Source organism: Nyctibius grandis, chromosome 1, assembly GCF_013368605.1.
Source record: "Nyctibius grandis isolate bNycGra1 chromosome 1, bNycGra1.pri, whole genome shotgun sequence".
Taxonomy (NCBI): domain Eukaryota; kingdom Metazoa; phylum Chordata; class Aves; order Nyctibiiformes; family Nyctibiidae; genus Nyctibius; species Nyctibius grandis.
The window spans coordinates 26,239,968-26,264,251 of record NC_090658.1 but is presented as its reverse complement, the minus strand read 5'-3'; the positions used below and the strand labels follow the sequence as shown (position 1 = coordinate 26,264,251).

The 24,284-nt window shown below is 35.3% G+C and overlaps 1 protein-coding gene across 5 annotated transcripts in view; it reads left to right on the top strand.

Moving 5' to 3' along the window:
• The window catches only part of SYT14 (synaptotagmin 14), a 97,277-nt gene that overhangs the window by 47,356 nt on the left and 25,637 nt on the right, over nt 1-24,284 (top strand). For all 5 annotated transcript variants that reach the window (XR_011047731.1, XR_011047730.1, XM_068395586.1 and 2 more), the window contains 2 exons: nt 16,960-17,228; nt 19,204-19,653. Coding sequence is in view for 3 of the 5 variants with exons in the window: in XM_068395586.1 (XP_068251687.1) it covers nt 16,960-17,228; nt 19,204-19,653 (719 nt within the window). In the remaining 2 variants the exon portion in view is untranslated. The remainder of the gene's footprint in view (nt 1-16,959; nt 17,229-19,203; nt 19,654-24,284) is intronic.

Here is a 24,284-nt window from a genome sequence, read left to right as displayed (position 1 = left end):
TGGTTATTTCGGTGTGGCTGAAGTTTATCTGCTGTGATGGAATCATGGTCTCATGAAATCACATAGGAAAACTCAAAAGGGAAAATTATTTTATTATGGAAATTATGATTCTGGTCCTTAGAGAGAAGCTAGCAGACATGCTTAACTGGGTATAAGATTTTCTGTGTGGAGACACCTATGCCCAGTTCAATTAAAGCTTGATCTTTAAATTTGTAAGTAGGAAATTCTGCTACATTCACCTTCCACACCACTTAATATTCTGCCAGCATGTGTTTTTATGTATATATTTATACATTTTTCTTAAAAAAAAAAATTACCCAGCTCTCTATTTGAAACCTTTGCGCTGTCTTGTTGAACCATTCTAAATTTTGTCCTTAAAAGTGTTCTTTAAAAGATTATCAGTTATCATGATTTTCTATTTGTTTTAATTTTTAAAGAAGATTTATTACATTCCTTCGCAAATATATCAATTTGTTAGATAAAGGTTAAAAATTAGATACATTTTATTCATGTTGAAGTCACACCCAGCTTATTTAAAGGCAGCTTTGACTTAGAGTTGCAAGCCTGAGGATATTGATTTGAATTATGCATGACTGTCTGGTATGCAGTTCCATTAGCCTGCTTGGATGGATAATATAAACATGTTCAGAATTTTAAGTATCCTATATGAGCAGCAGGTTAAAAATAGAGCTGATAAGAGCAAGTGTATCTGAAAAATCCAAATCTTGGAGAATGAAACTACAAAAGGTTCATCTCTTCAAGAGGCTGACTTCAGGTGTGATTTTCTTTTCTTTGAAAATGCTCAGCCCGAACAAATACAGCTTATGTATATGACTTGAATGGTTGACATACGTGCTGTTGTTTACTGCAAAGAGTTGACATCTGTACCAGAAAACACGCGTAACCAAGAGGTCAGGGCCAACTCTGCATCTTTTGGCAAAGAAGAGGGGCAGCGTCTGTTCTTGCTTAAATTAGTCAAGATTTACACTAGTGATTCGACTTATTTCTTCGTATCTTCAAGGAATCTTGTTTAGAATGTTACTTGATTTTGCTCAAACTTTCTGTGGCTTCCAGTATCTCATAGTTCCTGTTTTTGTTATATCTGATCTGTTTGGTTATCCCTATATTTTAGCAATCTGTAGTTTGGTAGAACGTGTAATGACTTCTGAAACTTTGTTCTTAAATCCTCAGCACTAAAACCACTCCATTAATAGGATTTAAAACAGATAGTATCTTTTTAGAATTTTTCCAAGTTCCTCTGAATTTTAATAGAAAAAAGACAACTCTGAAATGAAAAGTACAATGCCATCTATGTTCATTTTTATTAAGATTTATTATACTTCAGACTGTTTCTGTTGCGTATGTAGCATTTGTGGCAATTTGAGTTGAGTGAAAATCAAAAAGATCTATTGCACTTACATTCAAGATCTGATGGATACAAACCAGAAAACTAGTATTAATATTACATTAATGTGTAACTACCTTCTCAAAATTATTTTGCTTGATGTGCTTCATATTTGGCTATGTTAAATTCTGCACATAATGCCAGAATGGAAGTATTTTTAGATTATGACAATAATGATGTGTTTTCCCAAAACTTTACAGTGGTTATTTGCTTACGTCTTAGTATAGAAATAATCATGTGAAAATTTGCAAGTATGTGTGTGACTTAAAAGCTCTTTTTGAAGATGAAGTTGGTTGTACTGCTCTGATATCTTTTTTTCTTTTCCTGTCAAATCTTGGATCATGAACTGTATGTCCACACGAAATTTGGCCAATAGATAATTTCTGAGTAGGTCTGGTAAAATTTGAAAAGATATTTTGAGTTGATTGATTGTCATTTTCCTTTTTATCTGAGGAATAATTTATCTGTTAAGAGACTAGTGTCTAATGCTCTCCTTCAGAGAAGCTCATCAGCCTGTTTGATAATGGCTGTTATCTTTGACTGTTTTCAGAGCAAAATTCCTTTCCTTGGCAATGAGAACCACTGCTTTGAATCGTCTGCTTTTCCTGATGCCATTTCCTTCCTGTTAACAAGAAGGAGCTTTAAAAGAAGAAAATCTGTGGAAATAAAAACATTAGTTGTCAGTGTTAAAGGCAGTCTATTGGCTTCAGAGGTATAGGCAGCAACAGTGGCCATTTCCAGACAACTTTGAGATTCTGTGAAGGAAGAACTTGAGAACTCTCTTTATGAAAGATGGTAACAGTGGTAGTTACTTCTTAAAAAATACTAGTTTACACTTTATTTCTACTCAGAGAGGAACTGGGGGGATCTCTTGTGTGCTTTTGTGCACAGTGCAGCTAATCCAGGAGAATATTACACAGAGGAGCTATATATATAGCATGTGTGAAGGCGAATGTGATAGCAGGAGTACACAGCCATTGTGTAAGTATCTCCACTGTTCCAGATGCTAATATTTTTGTGAGTGGTGCCAACATTAAACTACATAACTAGTAACATTTTGATAATACAAATGACTTACCATAAATACCACAATGTAGCAGTCAATTTTAAGTTCCTTTTCATTGTTCTCTCTAGCTTTCAATTACTTCTGAATTTTCGGGGCGGAGTGGGGGGGGGGCGTGGTGCAGGGGGGAAGTGAGGTTTAATTATAGTTGAATGTTCACAGTAAAAGCATCATGTGGATGTTTTTTGGCCCCAAAAGAGAGTATCATAACCTGAGACAGTTCGAAGTTAAATTTTAAAAGTTAAAAGAAATGCATCTTATGGAACCCATGCAAATGTAAGTCTAACCTACAGTGACACTATCAGAAAAATGAACACATTTAATATGTCTTTATTTCATACGTGTTTGTGGAAAATTTACGGGAATGATAGAGTTGTTTCATAATGTTAATACAAACAAGGATAAGAGTCTGGTTTTTATGCTTCAGTGTCTCTGGCTCAGATATGCTATTTTAAAGCAAGGCTGAGCTTGTGGATATGAACAAGTCAGGTGAGATTTTTTTGTTGAGTGTTTTGCTGTAATACTTAGAGAAGTTTAGATAACTGAGGAAAGGGGGCAAGAAGAGCATTTGCCTACCTGTTCTTCTCTTGTCTCTCTAGCTCTTAGTAGCCTTTGTGGCACTCATTTATGTAGCTGATGTCTTTACATAGATTTAATGGAGTGAAGTTGGGAGACAGTTCTGAATGAATCTGTATCGAGTTCATATTACAATAATTTAAATATTTTTCCTTCTGGTTATTGTCCTTTACTTCTCATACATTAATTCAGATTATGTTAGTATCAGCACTTAGTTTTTGAATCCTGTGTAAATTTTGCTGTCTGAGTGGGAGAGAGTCTTTTGTTTTTAAGAGGTCACAATACAGGAACATAATGGGAAAATCGGTTTACTAACTGCCCTCTTCTTCACTGATTAGTACAGATTATTCCCAGCTTGGTAGAATGCAATTTGCATTTGAAAATGCCCATAATAAATTTGTATAAAGAAGCCTAACGATTTCTGTTTAAGGGATTTTTATTTACTCTAGTTTATGTGTGATCTTGGAGTTGCATACAGTGTTTCTGCAACTCCTTTCTGAAATCCTTGCTGAAATTTGCTGCATTTTACATCTTCAGTGGATATATTGATCTAGAAACACTTAAACTCTGTCAACTCAAAATAAACAGCGAACTCTAAATGATTCTGTGTACTCCCATTTTCATTTTAACACTATTTCAAGGTTGATCATATTAAATTGTTTTATGTCTGCACTTTTTTCATGTTGTTTTCTTTGAGAAAAAATAGTAAATTTTAGATAGAAAAGAACCTGCTTGTTTATTTCATTACAGATGTTAGTGTATGGCGTACCTCAGAGTTTTTGAGGGCGGGGGAAGAGGAATGCTTCCAAGAAGTTAGATACTCATCCTGTGTAGATGGCTCAGATTCCTACTGTGTCAGTTTTCTGGTGTTTGATAAGGCACACAAAGCAGTTGTGGGAGAAAGCATATCACTTGTATCCATGGTAACTCGAAAGATACTTTGGAACTCAAAGGGATAGAATAAGCCAGAGTAATAGGTCTCATTATAAGGGCAAAATACATAAAAGGTTCAGGCGTATGCTTTTAATTAGTTGCCAAAAATAGCTAGAGTCAGAGATGATGCAATGAAACAATAATTCTTAGTGTTAGAAATGGGCAACATTTGAAATCTGAAGATGTGCTCAACTGAAAGGCTTTTATCTTACCATCTTTAGGGGTATTCGGTCCATGAATACTAATAGATTTGCTACGGTTTCTTAATCATGCCTAGGACATGAGAGGGCACACTGATAAAAGCTAGTGCAAGTCTCATACGACTACAAGTTTCAGAAGTTCCGTGGTGATGTTAATTCTCGTGTCTGTGATTCAGCTTCTTATGAACAGCATGTGCAAAACATTGTCTTATGTTTTACAAGTGCATTGCTGGATAAATAAATGTAATAAGTACTTCTGTGTTGGGATAATAAAAAAAACGATTGAAAATGCAGATTAGGTTGAGATTGAAGATACAGTATTTTTCAGAGTAAGTCACTTCAATTAATTTTAAAATAGGAAGGTAAGCAATGGGGGAAAGTGTGAAAATGTAATACAAAACTTGAATGGATGGATGAGAATTGAATCCTGGAGAATGAAAATAGAACAATGTATGAAGTACAAGGTATAGGATATTTGAATAACCATTTTAATAGAAATATTTTAATACAGTGAATAATTTTAAAGTTTTCTGTTTGAACAGCAGTGTTTGTAAGGAATCCATCTTGTATTGCAGTGCACTTCTCCACATTATTTCCTCTGTTGCTATAGAAACTAATTCTAGTGCAGCTGTGATCGCTTATCAAAATTCTAACGTTTCAATACCCATTTCTTATTTTGAGTTATTTAAATAGCCTTGTCTTACTTTGAATCAAACTGCACATTTCATCACTGCTGAATTGTTGACTGGTCAAAATGTTAATGCAAAGTGATAGCAAATGGTGGTTTTTGGTTTGTGTTTTTTTTTTTCTTTCTGCCATCTAAGCTATCATACTTATTGTTAAAGTTTGAATAACAAACAAATTAAGGCTTTTTCACTTGCTAAATTATAAAGGTCAATATTTGCTGTCTAACATCAGCATATTGTAATGGATATTACTTCCTCAGTGTAATCTTAATTATATTTAGTAGTTCATAAACCTTAAATTGTTCCTGTTACTGATACATGGCCATGGGGTGTGTGTATGTATATATGTGTGTATACATCTATGTCTGTGTGTGTAAACTATTGTTAGGATGTTTTTAACTTAAAAGTCTGTATCTTGGCATGTTCATTTTATCGAAGTAAAAATTTCGGAGATACTACATTGTCTAAAACTAGTCAACCACAAGGTATACTGCAGCAGAATGTCACCAGTTAACAAAGTATTCTGAATCTCTTTTGCTCCTTGTATTATGTGTTTCTTTGGGGTTGGGTTTGGGGTTGTTTTTTTCCATGGTGGTGGGTTTCGGAGTTTTTTTTTGTTGTGTTTTTCTGTTCATTTTTAACAATGAAAGTACTATGCTGGTAGGTGGGTGTATGTATATAATGCAGGATGCAGCAATGTAACTAGCACATGCAGAGAAACTATACTTGCCTGTGAATTGTTAAATTGCTATTTGAGATACCTGTATTTGAGATGATCCCTATCTTTGATTATTATAGTATTGAATTGATTTTTTTCAATATATATTGTAGAATCAGTGAAAAACAGGTTGAAAAGGACCTGTGGAAGTCATCCAGTCTGATCTCCTGAGAGCTAACTGCAAAGTTAGACCAGGTTGCCAGGAGAGCTTTTAAAACCTTCAAGGCTGTCGATTACACAGGCTCTCTGGGTAACCTCTTCCAGTCTATAGCCACTCTGATTTCAAAGTTTTTTCCTTATATTAAATCAGAATTTCCTTTGTTGCAACGTGCGTGTGTATCAGTTATATATCGGTTTTATATATAGCTTAATAAAGTAGTTTATTAATAAAGTAGTTTAAACTCTTAATGCTGAGATTTGAAAAAAATAGCATTCTAGTTATGAACCATGTTAAACATCATTCTGCTGAGTATGTTTTCAATTGTTAAGATCTAAAAATTTTGCTGACACCAAATTATGAGAAAGGGTGAGGTGGTGGTATGTCTGGAGACATATATAGTATACTTTCTGATGTTGCAGCAAAGCTACTGAAATGTTCCAGTAGTATGTTGCAAGGTAATCACTGACTTTCTAATGAGTGTACACTAATTTCATGTAGAGTGAAGTAAATAATTTTCAATTTTGAAATTATCATACAAACATTTTGCAGCTGTAGCTGTCAGACTTTGATTACTAATTAACTGCTGTACACCACCTTTAAATCTCTTATTGAACAAGCAGCATCAAATGGTAATTTCGGAATAGGTATATAAATTTTTGCTTGTATAAGAAAGGTCCTTGAGAAACAAATTTTGATGGATATGCATGTTTTTACTCTGTCACAGTAAGTTTAATATTGTAGGTATAACACCGTGTTCATGACAACACGATTTTCCAGTTAAGTGTTTTGGGAAGTTTTGGGAAGTTAAATGGGTTGAGATTGGGCAGCTGCTGTTCTCTCATCCTCATAAGCTCTTGCATAGCTCTTATGACTGGTGCTATGACTGAATGAAAGTATCTTCACCAGGCAGACTCATATTCATCTAGTCCTGTCAAAATGCAAAACATTACCTGTTTTGTGAATTACGTGACAACTATGGAAGCATAGCAACAACTACATCATATATTACATATAAGCCTAGTAAAACAGCTCATCTGTGACAGTGGGAGGTCTCAGAAGCACCGCAAAGAGCAAGAAATTTAGTTTTGAGTAATTGTGTTTCTTTATGCCTGGAGAAGCTTGTTTGAGACCTTGCTGGAGTGAGTGGAACAGACTGACATGCTCCCTGCTCCTTAATCCATGCCTTTTCTGTGAATTTGTAGCCCTCTTACTGGGTGTGGGAAGGAAAGATACCTTGATTTCAAAGCATATTCATTTCCTGTGATTTCATAGTGACTATTTTGCCTTTCTTTTTCTGGATGGTTGGCCCCAAAAGTGGCACTAGTGCCATTATTCCTAAGCATACTTTCTACAGGCATTAATACCTAAAAGATTTTAGAGGAGTTTCTGAGCATATATAGATAATTTTCTTCTATTTTTGACCTGTTAGATACTCCTGCAAACTGAGATAGTCCTTGATTTTTCTAGGTTCTAGATGCTTTTTATTTGGTAAAGTTATGACAGGAGTTTCAAAAGCAAAAAAAATGTCTGAATTTTCTTGAATCCTTTTTACAGAAATACTCTAATATACTGGAGGAAATACAGTCCATTTTACTAAAGCAAGTCACTGAGCCAATGTGTCAAGGAAAGAAGGGGAAAAAGTGCCTGAATAGATAAGAGAAATCAAGGTCCTTTGGAATCTCGGGATCTGAATAAATGATTACCACAGTCTCCTGACTCAAAGGAAAAATAACAATAAATCTAAAATATAAATATAAAAATAAATGCTTATTCTACGAAACACCTTGCCTCTCCTGGAATGTAACTAGCTGTGTTCCCTAGGTTGTGCAGATTTTCACCTACAAATACGGATATTTCCACCCATCAGACATCACTGATTTCTCTTTTATCTCTTTGCTCTGTTGACATTGCTTTTTTCCTCAGATCTGAACCACTTTTTTGCATGTCGTGTGTTTTTTTTTCCTCATTCCTTCACCTTTCTTCCTCTGTCACTTTTGCTTTTGTTATTTTAGCTGTTTGTAATTTTTCATTCCTGTTTGCATCTTATCTGTTCTTTATTCCTCTCTTTGCTTCTACTCCTTTTCTATACCGATTACTAAACTTCTCTCCCCTTCTTTTCTTTGTTCATTTACCAGCAACCTATCACTTTTTTCCTAAATCATTGCACCTACTTTCTCCTTTTGCCTTTTCTTTTTATTTTTTTCCTTCTTCCCTTTACTTTTTCCCCCACCCTAATATTGTATTTTTTGTTTTCTCTTCCTTCTCTTCCACTACAGAGCTGATGATAATGGAAAATTCTGTGGGGGTATATCTCTTAAGAACCTAGTGGCTTGGAGGTTTCCATGTTGTTGGTGGTACACAATTCAGGTGAATTTTAGATTAATAATTATTTACAAGGCTTGAAGTAAAAATTTTTTAAAAAAAGTCCAGAGCAACAGCTAGGGTACTAGTCTTAAAAGACTTGGTTTCAGTTCCACACTTCATTCCACTGCTGAATGAGGAGGGTACCCTGGTGACAGAGGATGCAGAGAAGGTGGAGTTACTGAATGCCGCCTTTGCCACAGTCTTTACTACTAAGGACAGCCCTCAAGAATCCCAGACCCTGGAGGTTCAAGAGAAAGTCTGGAGAAAGGAAGACTTTCCGTTGGTTGAGGGACTTCTTTACTTTGAGGGTGACAGAGCACTGGAACAGGCTGCCCAGGGAAGTTGTGGAGTCTCCTTCTCTGGAGATATTCAAAACCCGCCTGGACGCAACCCTGTGCAACATGCTCTAGGTGAACCTGCTTTGGCAGGGGGTTGGACTAGATAATCTCCAGAGGTCCCTTCCAACCCTCACCATTCTGTGATTCTGTGAAACTTTCTGTGATTATGCGCACTTCTGAGCTAGATTCACAGCAGTGTTTATTACCTCTTGTTTAAACCTGTACTTTGGTTCTCCATCTGTAAAATGCCAAACACATTAACTTCTACTATTATAGTAGTACTATTATTCACCATAATATGTATTTCACTTATATGTGTTAACAGTTACAAAATACCCAAACTGGAATCATGTAGATATCTTAAGTAGATAGGGCGAAGATTTAACTCCTGCCCTACTGAAATGTTTCATGCAGAATCATTGTAGTGCTGCTCTGTGTTAGTGACTCACTGCAACAGAGTATCCTTTGCACTCAAAATTGCTGTGAAAGTAAGGCAAAGGGATGAAAGCAATCTTTGTGTTCCTGTTCTGGAAGCAGTTCTTGATGGAAAATATCTTTCCAGGTTTATTTTCACCAGTTAGGGTAGTAATAAATAGAGAACTAAAATACTAGGGTACTTTACACAATTTTTTGAACAAAATTACAAAATGCAGATACCAAGGTGAAGCTGTTTTTAAGAAACTGTGAAGTTATAGCGTTTTAAGTTGCAGAAAGAGTTCTCACTAAAGAAAGTAGTTACTTAAAATAAAAGTATGGAAAAAAGACTGATGAGATTCTGATAAGGAACACATTTAAGTGCAGTATAGACTGTTGAATGGATCTTGTTTATATCATGAAATGAATAATTATTGCGATCTTAGAGGGGCTTTCTGTATCACTTGGAAAAATTTGTATTCTTTTTTTGTCCAATAAAAAATGAGTGTGCCTGAAATGAGCTGCAAAAATATTAAAATGTTGAAGAAAATGGTACACATGACACATTAATCTTGCTTTCTAATCATGCTTTCTTTCCTCATTTGAGACTAAACAGAATGAGAGTAGGAACATTACAGGAATATTAGCTGTGTGTTACAATACTTTACTGGGAATTGATTTTAGACCTCTGTGGGATCTTTTTCACCTTTTCAGCACTTTATCCTGCTGCTCAGCTCCTGTGCTTAATACTGCAGCTGTAGTAGTATTAAACTGGACTGGAATTTGAACTGTAATTGGAAGTGAAAATTGTACTCAAATGAAGTATAGGAATGACAGGAAAATATTTTCTAAGTCCACATCCAGCTGCTACCATCCAGAGGTATGAGGGGATGCTGGTATGCACACACTGGTCAGAAATGGGGGTTCTCAGGGGCCTGAGATGATTTACAGTAGGTGGAGTTTTCAAAGCTTTTAGCTGTTAAGCTCTGAATTTCTGTTAAGCATCCGTAAATGCTAGTGAGATAGCTGAATTTGGGTTAATTTTCACAGACGTGATAAAAGGCATTTCCTTGTCACAAGACACTGCTATGATTTCAAAGCTGGTTGTCAATCACCTTCAGCAAGCAGGACTTCTACTGTATTTTAAGGGGTGGGGGGAAAGATTCTATGAATTTATTTAACTTATTATCTTTTGGAAGTGGTATTTTTCTAACAATTTTGATAACTTGTTAAAAATGAACAGTGAACAGAGGTGCAAAGGAATACCTGTTCATTTGGTCTAGTGGAAAGTGTCCCTGCCCCTGGCAGGGGGGTTGGAACTAGACGATCTTTAAGGTCACTTCCAACCCAAACCACTCTACGATTCTATGATTTGTGAAGTTAGCCAACATAGTGATCTGAAAAGTAGTGTAAAGGAACGTTGGCTGCTTATAAAAACAGTAAAAGTGAAACAAGCATGTAAATGGAACTGAAAATAAGTTTTTCTACCCAATAAATTGAATGAACATACTTAGTACAAATGCTTACCTAAGGAAATATAATTATGGAAAGGAAGGCAAACAGTTTTACAATTTCACTTCCTAAAGATCACTGCTTCCAAAAGCTTTAGAGCTGAATGTAGTCTCAGAAGAGAAAAGTCTCCTTTTAAAAGTTGGGAAAAAAAAAAAAAAGTTCTGGAAAGATTGATTTATTGATATTTGCATCAACAAGAGATTAAAGTATTGAACCAGTAGGCTTAAGCAGTATTTAGATGTATTTTGGACAGCTGGAAAGTATAAATACAGAACCAGGTAGCAGAACTCCTTCCTATTCAAATTAATAGAAATACTGTACAGGGAATCAGAGAGTTATACTTAAATTGAAAGAAAAGGAATTCAGGAGATGCTAATGTATAATTTTCATTGAAAGACGACCAAAATATTTGGGAAGGAAACAAAAGAATGTCTTTGACAGTTAGTTCATTGTAATGCTTTAATGTATTTGTAGTTGAAATTTTCTAATTTGGGCTAATTTTGGAAAGAGAAAGCTTGGAATTTTTCACCAGTGCAGTGCTTTTCTGTATTGCTCTGTAAAACAGAACGATAAATTCTTACACATCAGAAGCGCTCTAATAAGTGCAGAAAAGAGCAAATTTCTTTTGTCAGCAAACAAAACCAAGCTGTAATTTTGCAGGCTCATGATGTAAACAGACAAATAATAAAAAAATTACTATGTGAGTATCAGTAACTTCAGTTGGTCTTAGAGCTTTCCTGGGGAAGAAAATTGAAGCTTTAAGGACTGGACTTAAAGACAATTCAATAACTTTGGATTAGTTTTATTAAAAAAAAAAAAAAAAAAAAAAGAACCTTTTTATTACATGAATGATCAGTAGAATTAGCCTTAGAAGGTGAGGAAAATGCAGTGCTAAGGACTTCATGTGACATAAGATATAAATTGCAGCAATGCTGTTTTGATTTCTACGTCTGGGATTAAGCTCATAGTGTATGAAATTTTCTAAATATTAGGAAACAAAGGAGAACTATTTTTTACTGAAAAAAACCCAAACACATATGATTACTTTTCTGTTTACTGGTGAATTGCTTAATGTAGAATGTAGTTCAGCTGTGAATAACAGTAAAAAAGGTCACAAATGCAAAAAGAAAGCTGATAAGATATTTTTTTTCTGTTGTCCATAATGACCCCATACTACTCCTATTATCTCCCTTTTTCATTAAGCAAGACTCGTGCCATAACTCTTTTGGAAAAGAAATAGAATAATGCCAAGATAATTTGTTTTATTGTGAAATAATATATTTTTTTCCTCACAAAGATGCATGTAAGCCTTTCATTTTAAAGGAAGGAGGGCCCCAAGGTTTCATTCAATATTTAATGTTTATATTTTATACTCCTTATAATGTGGGTTAATTCAGTCAATGTAATATTTTTGGATGCTTAGAAGAGTTCAAACATGAAAATTCCATTTGGACTGTCTGTGCTACATATCAGAAATCTCTAAGGGTATTTAATCATTCAGAATAAGAAAGGTTTCTTTAATTTTTAAATATGTATTTCATTTTATGTTTTATTTAAATTGTCTTAACATTTACATAGAACCCCTTGAAGGCTTGAAAACTTGAAATTTACGTTAAATTAAAACCAAATAATTATGAAGCGTAGTGTATGTGGAGATCTATTAGAGGAAGAAGAGGTACTGTTTGAGTGTAAAGATATTCTGATAATTTCAAAGTATGACTTGCAAAAATTATTAATTTATACGGTGATTATTTGTTTTAAAGGAACTGGAAACCAGTTTCCCAAAGAAGTTTTTCGGTAATGCTGCCTCCCACAAAAGTATGAATATTTAAAGAAGTAACATATATGAGAAACTCCAATTTGCAAAAGTGTAGTGAATTACTGCTTACGAGACAGGAATTAAAACCACAAGGATAGTTTCTTTTCCCATATGTAAGGAGGTGGATATTCTTGGAATTACTCAGGAAATATGGGCTAGGAAAGCTACGTTTGAGCTGCTGCTGACAACCTTTGGGAAAATTAATTAAGTTAGCAAAGTCTAGACATTATAAACACGGAAAGGAGCATCACCAGCTTCATGGTGCAATGTTGTACAGCCTAGGGTGGTCCACTAGGGACCAGGACAGAGAGGAGAAATGAGGAGCATTGGGAGTAGAAAATTCAAGTAGGAACTGGAAACCTAAAGAAAAAGCATTTCTTGTAGTAAGCTCGTGCATCTTTAAACTGTGATCCCACTTGGAAAAATGGCTGAAAAAGTTTAAGTATTTTCCCATAGTTGCCAATTGTATGTTCCAGGAATATTCATTTTGGCCATGGTTGCTGTGTCAGGTTTTACTGACAGCCCCTTGAGGCTGATGGCAAGAATATGTACTATCACCCCTTTGCTTTCAGTCAGTCCCCTGTGCAGGGACTTAACGAAAACAGATTAACCTTAATTGTTTACCAAACAGCACTAAAAAGAAGGTATTTATTTACTTCTGTCTTAAATGTCTTAATGACAGTTTACATGCTGTAATTTCTGAGTGTACCAGCAAAATGCTAATCTGCTTGTGTTTGTCAGGTATTTCACTTATAGTTCTGGTTTCTTCAGCAGTTGAGCAAGGACTTTACTGTTACGACTGTATGAGTGTTTTCCCAGCCCACTAAAGGATAAAAATTTTAATTAAAACAATTAACCCGTAAAAGATTGATTATTCAAATCTGCCTATTGACAGCAACACACCGTATTCTCAATTTAGAGTTTACTAAATATTTGTTATTAAACAACTTAGTTTCACTCGTGTTATGAGAATGCAATGTTATTTCACGTATTTTGCGTGGGAAACTAGATGTGGGATCTTCATCCTGTTAACTCTGTTTTTGTCTTTCCTCTGTTGTGGCATTTTCTGGCTGGTAGGAACCTCAGGCTAAACCTGATTTGGTTTCTCTGATTATTCCTTTCTGCCAGGTTTGGGATATATGTTGGCTTGTTTTTCCACCCTGTCTGGTCCAAAATAGTATGGTAATTCAATATGATTAATTTCATTGAGGGAATAGGCAAAATTTATTTTCTGTCTGGTTTGAGAGCGGAAAGCTTCTTGGGAAGCTTGCATAGAAATGCTGCAGCAATTAATTTTAGATTTTTTCACTGTAACCATTTGCTTGTTAAGAGTAACTCTTTAGCAGATGTTATTAGCCATGTTCAGTGGTCTTTGGAAGTTATTCTTTGGCTTTGCCACAGTATAAAAGTATGCACAAGTGTAACTGTGTGTAAGTTTATACCTTAAACGAAAGGTACAAGGTATGTTACAGATAGTGGTTCTGTATGTAAATACGCAACACTTCAGAACTTTCAGCTTACTTTCAGCTCCAAATGTTTTTCTCCAATACAATCAGTGATAGGCCAGCACGCATTAGCCGTGGTTTTTTATTTTAAACTTTGATACATGTACAAAATGTTGTTGACGGATTGATTGTTGAAGTTAGTTGTTACTTCTACGTAAATTTTAAGGAAAACACCCGGTATCAGATATTTGGTGTATTCACTTCTGTCTGTGATATCATTTGCGTTTGATATCATCAATCATTAGAACGTCTTCATGTAATTCAAATTTGCTGTGTTTTCAGAGAGCCATAACGTGAAATGATCATTATATTGCAGCATTTACTATGGGGAGGGGAAAATTAATTTAAAATGAGCCATTTTCACTTTAAAAATTTGAAAAATTTGGTATCTTATGTAGAGAAACCTTTTGTTCAAAAACAATTTATGCCTGTTTAGGCAGAGGTGTCCTTAGATTTTTAAACCTAGGTATTTGTTTTAAGAATTTACATGCTATTTCTGTTTGGTAAACTGAACTTTCAGAAATAAATAGTCAAAACCAGCCCAAATGTTTCAGCTTTTTCTGAGATTTTTTGAATCATAGCTGGTTAATAAGAATTTTCTTCTCTTCAGTTCTTCCCCGCCTACATTAAAAGTACCTTTTCTGTCACACAGCCTGTGCAGTTTTCCCATAGGGACATATAATGGAGTTCATCAAAGTGAAAAAAGTGAGTCACACAGTCATTTATTTACTCATGTAAGACAATAATGGTGTTGATAGTTACCCAGACATGCTTTTGTTTCTTTAGATTGTGGAAAAGCTGGAAGTTAAAAAGTCTTTGCAGACTAGACTACAAGTGAAAAGAAAGAAATTAAGTCGTGGCTACGTGGTGGTTACTGTCTCGCTTAAGGCTGTTTGTTGCCTTTCAGCAACAACAAACACAAATGTTGTTGCTCTAAATTTGCTAGAATATTTAAGTATATAAATTATGAAAAGGAAGTCCTGTTTTCATGGTGTAGGGAGTCAAAGGATATTTACTATTATTTTATTATGATTAAAATACCAGTTTAGATTCTAGAATTATGTCTATCTAGTTTCATGGGCACAAGTTATCTAATATAAAAAAAAAAAAAAAAAAAGAGTACTTTCCCAGATCTCTCCATGTTTTGCAAATAAAGCTTTCTCACTATTCCTGCATGGCGATTTCAAGATTCTGACTGTCCCACTTCACTCTGTTTCGTATGTAAGGTTTTAAGTGTATCTGCTAGACTGATGACTACGTTTCAAGTATAAAATTCACTGCCTGCTCTGTTTTCCTTTCCAGCCCCGTGGGACTGGAGTTTCAAGAGTTAGTGGCACTGGGCTAACTAACAACAGAAGACCTTTTGCATGAGTGCTGTAAGAGTAGCTTGGAATCACTCTGAATGGTAGTCTGGCACTGATGGGTTTATGAGAGAAGAGAGGGTTCCCGAAGTGGTATCATCTGGTAGGAGTGCTTTGCATTGTTTTAATTACTCATTTGCTTTAGCTAAAGCTAAGAGGAGTTCCATAGGGAGCCCTGCATTCCTCAGTTATCTTTGATAACTGATAACTTTGATAATCTTTGATATCTTATCTGCATTTATCTGTGCAGTAAATATGCTCCATGAGCTGTCCTGTCCCTGTCCTTTGGTTACCCAGCTTTGGGGTTCTGCAATGCACATTGGCTCCCTTCTAGCCAGCGTGTCTGGATTTGCTTCCCATGAACAGTGTGCACTGAAACCATGGTGGTTTGGGCTTAGATCAAGTCCCAGAAGCTGTGAAATGTTCTTGCATGCCACAGTCAGAGACAGCCCAGACTTCCAAAGGAAAGGAGGACAAAAGGGAGCCTGTCACAAAGACTCTTTGTTTCCCGAGAGCGCCACATTACTGTGTTTTCAGCCTGGTTCCATAAAGGGTAACTCTTACACGTACTCTGTTTATGGGATATGTTGAACCTCTGAGGTAATTACCTCTGAAGCAGTTAAAAGATTGATGTACTTGATGAGGATTTAGGACACAAGCAGGACAATCCTGTGTACAAAAATTCAGTGATGAAACTAAAATGTACCACCTTTGTTTTGTGGGAAAGATCAGTTTCTCTCTTAGATTAATCTGAAATCAAAGCTTGTATAGTTCTAATGTTAATACTTTCATTAACTTCCTTGTTTGGTAGATTTTTTTTTTTCTATGAGTGGAAGTGGTATGTCTGACACCAGAAAACATTGTTGCTTTGAAATTTTTATGTATAAGTTAGTTCTACGTGTGAGGGGCATCGAAATCTTCATTAAAACCTCTACAGAAGATGTAAACAAAATGTGATACAGGTTTTACCTATCCTTGGTATTCTATCATTTCAGCTACTGTAAACCTTGCTGTCGTTTCCCAACTCCAGTCAACTGTGTAATGCTACGTAGTAAAATATGAGATCAAATATTGAAATGTAATTATTTTGAATGGGCTTTCTGTATCCATAGCTGTGCATTGTGGGTTTATTTTCTAAGGAGATGTATAACCACATTTCTGTCTAGCTAGCGTAAGTGAGAAGCAAAGATGGTCGACATCAAATATTCATCCCAAGCACAAGATTGCTCATGGTCCTTTTGCTGCTGTCTTTAGTGACTGGACCTAGTGTCTAACTTCTAGACACTGGGTACGTACCCTTTAGCTGTCCTGAACCAATAATAAAGAATGGAGACGCTGCTTCCCTTTTTAAATTCACTGGTGAGCAGAGTTCGCTTGTGTGAAAAGGTTTGTGCTTGCCTTTATGAGTGCCTAATTTGTCTTCAGAGTTTAATTTAATATCTCCCTGGGTGAGCAACAGCATGGGAGGTAATCAGAAGTTTGATATCATGGCTTTAGGGAGTGCATTGTGTTTCCTTAATTGGTCTACATTCCACCTGCACAGAATCTGACTTAAGATATCCAAAGGTTTTTGCAAGGTAAGCATCCCTGAAATTCAAGCCTAGAATTTTTGTCATGTCATATTTCTGCTATATTTATTTATATACGGTTTACAGAGTCCATTGTCACTGTATATTTAATACTTTGCTTTTTCCCATGTCTCTTTCATCTGAGAGATCATTTGTTTCCATTTTTAAACAAACATTTTTCAGTAATATTTGTTACCTAATTTAAAATGTAAAGTAAAAAAAAAGACATTTATAGATTTTAAATACTCTATCCAGATATTTGGACTTACCATTTCCCACAGAACTGTTCAACAGTAAATAATCAGAAAGTAAGTAAAGATTTTTCACTTATTCTCAGCAAACTGCATTCAGAGGATGAGAAGAACACCTCCGCTAGATGAACTGCAGCCGCCTCCATACCATGATGATAGTGGTTCTCCTCATCTTTCATGTACACCTTCTGAAATTGGAGACAGTAAATGTGAATATTCCCAGTGTAGCAACAGTCCAAGATGTTCATATAAGTGCCCAAGTGAGGGAAGCACGGGACACGAAATAGAAAGCTTTCATAACAAAGGATATGAAGAGGATGTACCAAGTGATAGCACAGCTGTCCTTAGTCCAGAGGTAAATGAAAACAGTTGAGTGTTCTGAAGTGTCATGCAGTGCAACCTTTTGAGAGATTTTTCTTTTCCCCTAAAGATCTATATATATATATATATATATATATGAACACTAATATTGTAGCTCATTCATTAAAAAAAGAAGTTAGTTTGTCAGAAAATATTACAATGGGATTTCAGATTGTTCTTTATAATTATATTTATGGCATCATAACTTTCAAACAAGCTCCCAGTAAGAGTGATTTTTTTTTTTTTTTTAAACAAGTCGGAAAACTTCATCACACTATAAGGACTGTCGTCAAAATTATTTTTCTTCCACATAATTTTTCAAACAACTCAAAAAAAAATCTGTTAACACTTCTCAAACTGAACACCTGATAATGTAAAACATGTTTTATGAAAAAAACTATTACAAAGAATTTTTTTTAAATTGTCGATTGTAGTATAGAGATTTGTTCCATTTAATTTTCCCTTTTCTGCTATAAACTGTAATGATATCTATTTATTTTTACTATGAAGAAATAATCTTTTCTGACATGTATTTCCTTGAAATGTCTTTAACAACCAATTACTGCACTGACATCTATAGATAGGCCTACATTAGTGATGTCATGTGCAGAAGAGGCTCTTTTTGGTACAAATTTGTCTTTTATCTCTATGTGAAGTTTTGAAGTGCATATTAAGGCTCAGTCCTGATGTGCCAACAGCTGTTTGTCTTAGTAGACTTCTTGGTAAGTTGGTGTTGCATACTTGGGGTGTTGGTGCAACATCTGGAAGCCCCACCTGCTATGTGAATGCAAGGTCATCCAGTGGCTAAATGTCTACATGTACCTGATGATCAGCTAGGACCACAGTCTGTATGAACTTCATTGCTGGTAAAGACATAGTGTGTACATATGGTCCTCGAACCCTAACGGATGGCAGCAAAACTAATCCTATTTTTTCCTGCTCTGTGTCACACCAGTCATTAATGTAAACATACCCAATAAGAAGTGAGAATACTGCCAACCTTTTTTACAGCCACTCAACAACTTGAAGAGTGAAGCTTTCAGAGGAATTCATTCCCATAGCTATGTAGCAACCAGTTTAAAATATGAACATAACATTTTTTGATCCAAAAGGCTTTATTGTGGCATATATTCATTTACATGAACAAGCATATCTTTGATACTACGAAAATACACAGGAAATACATTTGTTTTAGCTACTTGGAATAACTTATTTTACAAACAGTAGGTTGACCTGTACTTGTAAATATTTTGTATTTCAGTATCACTTATCAAACTAGCTGTTTTAAAAATATGGAGGATCAATATTTTGTTCAAAATTTGAAGTGACAATAAACAATTTATAATTAAGTTTAAAATACAGTTTTTAGAACTGATACGACTTACAGAAAGTGTGTTCAAAACAGACATGTCTTACATACTGCTAGTAAAATTACATTAATAAAGGTGTGATAGTTTTTGGCACATTTATAGAACTCTTGTGGACTGCAACAAGAGCTGCATGTGCACGTAGGTGTTGTAATTCCTGTATTCTTTGCTGGTGTCTCACTGTGCTCTCAATCACTAGCCAGCTCTTAAAGCACTGTAATGTGTTAACTCAAAAATGTGTGTATGCTCGCACTGAGATAAGGTAGTTCTGTCTCGTAACAAATGTGTTATGTATTTTAACATTTGGGGCACAGAAGAAAAGATCATAAATACAGCCTAATTTAATCTGAGCTCTGTCTGATTGGCTCCTGGCTTTTGGCAGTATTGGCCAGGTAAAGTCTTTTGATTTCTTCTTGGCTGCTAGTCAGCTGTCTCCTCAGGCTTTCGGTGTTTAATTACCTTGTTTATGAAATGAACAAAAAGATCATAGTCGCTTCACATTGCTTAGAGAAAGCCATATATTTCCACGCTAGATTTAATAATAGAATACAACATATAAATAAATAAATAAATAAACTGCTGCTGCTTCTTCTTCTTCTTTAGGATATGTCAGCCCGAGGATCATCTTCACAGCTTCCTAAACCTTTTGATCCTGAGCCAGTAGCTAAATATGGCACACTGGATGTGACTTTTGACTATGACTCACAGGAACAGAAGCTTTTGGTGACAGTGACAGCTGTCACAGACATTCCTACATACAGCAGGACAGGTGGAAGCTCGTGGCAAGTACACCTAGTTCTTCTCCCTATAAAGAAGCAGAGAGCGAAAACCAGCATCCAGCGGGGACCGTGCCCTGTCTTCACAGAGACATTCAAATTTAATCATGTTGAGTCTGAGATGATTGGGAATTATGCAGTTCGCTTTAGACTGTACAGCGTACGTCGCATGAAAAAAGAGAGGATTGTGGGAGAAAAGATTTTTTACTTAACAAAATTGAATCTTCAAGGGAAGATGTCAGTGCCAGTGATACTGGAACCTTCTTACAGTCTGTCTGTGAGTATTAAATGAGGCAGAATAAGAATACAGTGATATACAGTGTCCTGAATTTTGTAAGAATAGTGTGTATATTTATAGAGTCATCACGTCCACTTGATTTTTTTTTCAACAATCATAGTACCATATTAGCACAACGATAATTTCCTTATAGCTTTCATAAGTACATTCACTTTCCACCTGCAAAAGCTGCCCGTATTTTTCCTTTTAATTACTTAGAAATTTCCAGTCTGTAAATAGGGATATAGTGATGAATATATGTATATATGCAAATACATATATATGTATTTAATAGTGTAATCTTTACTCTGCTACCCATAGCATTTCAATTAAAAAAAACCAAAAAACTATACTAGCGAGTGCCTTCCATCTGTCACAATTAGATCTTGGTTGCAATACATATTTTCCTTTCAAGAAACAAAGATAGGAAAGAGGAATTTTGAGAGCGCAAAGCCATTTTTAATAACTTCAGATTAGAACCTTGTAAATAATTGATTTCTGGTTCAGTCTGAAGTGAAAAGTAGTTCAAACTGAAAAGGATTTTTGTTTGCTGGAAAAAAAACCCTACCTGTCTGATGAACAAAAATTTTTGTCCCCCAAAATAATTTAATATTTTTAATAAAGCAAATCAACAATAATTAAGGGTAAACTTAGGTATCACTATCAAAAACCACAGGAGATCATTGTATGAGCGTCTGGGTGATCAGCATCTTCTCTTTTCTTTTTTTTGTAAATATTTAAGTATGCTTTTGTCTAGAAAGAGAATATTTGTGATGCTGTGGTCACGGCTTCCTAGACTAGGAGTGCTTGAATATTTATTGCTTAACAGCTGCATATGTGCTAAATAATGGACTTTTGGGGAAAGAGAAGGTGATTTAGCAAGGACATCCTTATTTGGACATTGTATGTGTTTTGTGGTCTTTTCAAAACTATCAATAAAAGAAAAAGAGGAGGAGAAAGAAAGGAGAATATTTTGTCAGGTGAAACAACGCAGTTGATTTGTTCTGCACTTTCAAAAAAAGTTTAGGTTGATTGAAATTGCATTTTTGTTGAACATGAGTATTACAAAAGACACTCAAAATAAAATGCCATTGTATTTAATGATGAAAATTTTATCAATTAGAATTAGTAAAAGCTTAGACTAAAACTTGGATCTCATGGAGGATTAACTGGCAAGAGAACATCTTTTTTATGATTCCTTAAGAAGTGCAAATCAGTCTGTTCCAAGGATGAAGTGGTTCAGTTACCTAGTATGAACTTCCTTAATGCAGAGTTTGCTAGTTTCACAGCTAGTAAAAAAGCACCTCATGAAACAAAACATTGAATATTCTAAATGTATTTGCTAAATTTGTGTGAGTTTTCAATAGCTTCTGGTATAAAATTTACCAAAGTCAGTGAAAGAGGCCAAGGAATGGGCCAGGCTTTTGGTTGATTGGTATATCCCATATATGCGTTGGTTATTCTTCTGTATGATTTTCTTGAGCTTCTGTGGCAGGGAGATTAAAAACAAATTCCAGAAGGCATCAAAGATAAGAAGGTTGTTATTTATTTTCTGGGATGGTAAAGGATGCCATATCTGCATTTTTATTTCCTCCTTATTTTTGGGGGGAAGGAACAAGAATAAGGAATGTTGGTAGGAAGTGAAAGTATCTTCCAAAGTTTGTTGCTGTAATGGGGTTTAGGCAGATCTATCTTAGCACTACTTGTTGCTGGAAAGGAACCTTCATATTCTTTATAGCTTGAATGAGGATCCATGGTTTGTTGGAACAACGCAGATCAGTTTTTAAACTTCTGGAAATTAATTCACATCTGAGTTTCTAGGTATTTTTCTATTATTTATAGCCTGTATCATATTTTTTCAGTGAGCAGATCTATTACAGGATTTAACATATAGTTATTTTGCAAGAGTGTTAAAATTTATTTTGTTTTTAGGATGTATGATTGGAAGTGGGGGGACATCCTGGTTCTCTTGAGTTCAAGCCCTTGTTATTGCAAACAGACAGGTCATCCTGATCACAAATTTGTGCATTTACATCTCAAAACATCAGGCTGTTTCATTTCCAACCTGAATTTCTTCATGGCCAATTTATAACCATTTGTTCTTATGCCAGCATGGTCGTTGAGCTTAATTAGTTCTTATCCTTCTCAGGTATTTACCTCTGGGTCTATTTATACACGTTGGTTGTGCTCTTTGTCAACTGTTCTTTTGCTAAAATAAACCAACAACAATCTTTATGTCCAACTAATCATAAATGCCAGGCAGGAGCTGTTAAACAGGAGAAGGTAAGTGTTATTTCGATTTGGAGAGATCTAGCTGTTCAGGGATATTTGTAATTATAAAATCCATGATGAGGTGCATCGTAAATTCTGAATTAAATCTGCCTTGTTCAGTTGCAGAGTGTTTGTTGCTGTGAAGTGTCTATATTTGGCAGGTTTTTTTATGAAGATATTTCTTGGACACATGACAGTTGCCCTATTTTTTTCCACAGCTTCTCATTATATGGATTTTATATGTTAAATATAACTTCTGTCACTGAGATTTCCTAATCCATTGAAATATCTATGCAAATCTCTTCTGCAGAAATGTGTTTTATTTGCTTCTGTCTGTGCCTGATATTATATTTATGTATTTTATTAGCTAATCGTTTGCCTTCTGATCATATAAGAACAGTGCATATCCTGTGAAGTTTAGTATTTTTTCAGGCATGCCTTAAAGCTATTCACAAAAGGAATCTGCTTAAAGGTAGACCAGCAAGTTCAGTGCCTTTGAAACATAGTGGCATGCTTACATGAACAGGCCTGCAACTCTCTGGTTGTCCCTCAAATGTGGATAAGTACGTGTGGTGGTGAGTACATGTCACTAGTATGTTCCTTAAATAAGTTTCAAAGCTACATATGGCTTCAAATTTGCAAATATATTCACAATCTATCTTCCTCACCCAAGATTTCACCCCGCTTCTCGCCTTCCTACATTGCATATAATGTCTTGCATCAGCAGCTATTATCCACAGTCCTGTTGCCATTTGTCTTTCACAGTCCTGCGTTGCTGCAGTGCTCCCACGTAACAGGGAATTCCTCCTCACGCAGTATCCTCAGCGCCCTTATTTATCACACCCTTCCTTCCAAGTTCAGTGTATGTTTGAGTGAGGAAGAAGCAACAGAACCAACATGGGCTAGCCAGAGTGCGGTTGTCACTGTGATCTGAGACTGTCCCTTTCGGATTTGATAGCAAGTGGCCATTGCATCAAAAGTTAGTAGCAGGGCTGTACATTGTGGTTTTGTCTGAGTATAGTTTGCTTAGGAAGACTTGTTGATCCTTTTGGAGAAATTTTCTTTTTAGTCTACAATGGTAGACAAACTTTTGTTCACCTGCCTTGGAGTTTAGAATTCATTGGGATATTGTGTATTTTTCTTCAAGAAATCCCCATGGACGTATTTTAGTTGCTCTTCGTTCTTCTCAAGCAAACAAATTTTCCTGACAGTGAACAACAGCCTCCAGTACGATGTGATTATAAAAACATATAAGCAGTTTATTGAGTGAAATCTATTTGGAAAAGATCAAAAAAACAAGTGTAATACTCTTCACCATCCCATAGGTTGCTTTTTGGTGTGGAATAACAACAATCAGTCATGTTTTAGATTTTTTTGATTGGTTTTGGAAGTACAGTTTTGATGACCGAAACACACCCCTAAGCAAATCTAGTAATCGTTCATTATGTATTGTCAATAACAAGATGTTTGCTGTGGAGAATTAAATTTATTTTTTTCTTTCTATAGTAGTCTCCATTTCTAACATATTGACCTACCAGATATGATCCCTATAACAAAGAATGGATGGTGTAGACATTCATATGTGCTTAAAGGATTATTTTGTGGGTTTACTATAAATATCAAGAGTGTCTGAGAATTATTTTAATTATAATTTTTTTGAGTGAAGTCATTTATGCATCCAGTGTATAAAAATGCTCACTCTTGCACATGCACGTGCATGCTGTCTCCACTCTGGAGCCGATGGTTAATTGTCTAGTATACATTGGTTTATGCATTGTGCTTAAGGCATTTTTTCCATGTTGCCCTTTGTGTGGCATATATTCAGTATCCTTTCTAATCAGTGTTTATTGGCTTATAAACTCAGAAAAAAAGCTTTCAGAGTGGCATTTTTTTCTTGTGAATTCTTGGCCATTATAGAGTCGAGCTGTTAGGTTTTGTGCAAATCCTAACATTTTAGGCCTATTGGTGACTTTACTACTGTGTTCTTATGGCATGGTCTATGCAGGATTGTATTTGGAAGGCTAGATACTAAAATTCATATGTATAAACATATCTTTACTAAATAGTAACTACCAGTACGATACTTTAGAACAGCTAACGAAAAAATGACTAAGACTTGTGTAGAGAGGGGACAAAAAAAAAAAAAAGACTCAAAAGATTTTGCTCATTGTATTTTCATTAACTATCATTCTACCTAAAAGGATCAGTTCCTATGTGATGATGCATAAATGCTTTCAGTTAGCTTGTAAAAATTATGTCCATCAAAGTAAGGGGCAATTATCTTTAAACACTGAGCACATTCTTATCTTGGGAATAGCTTGCTGAATTCATTTGAGTTAGTAGTGTGAAACATGGAAGAT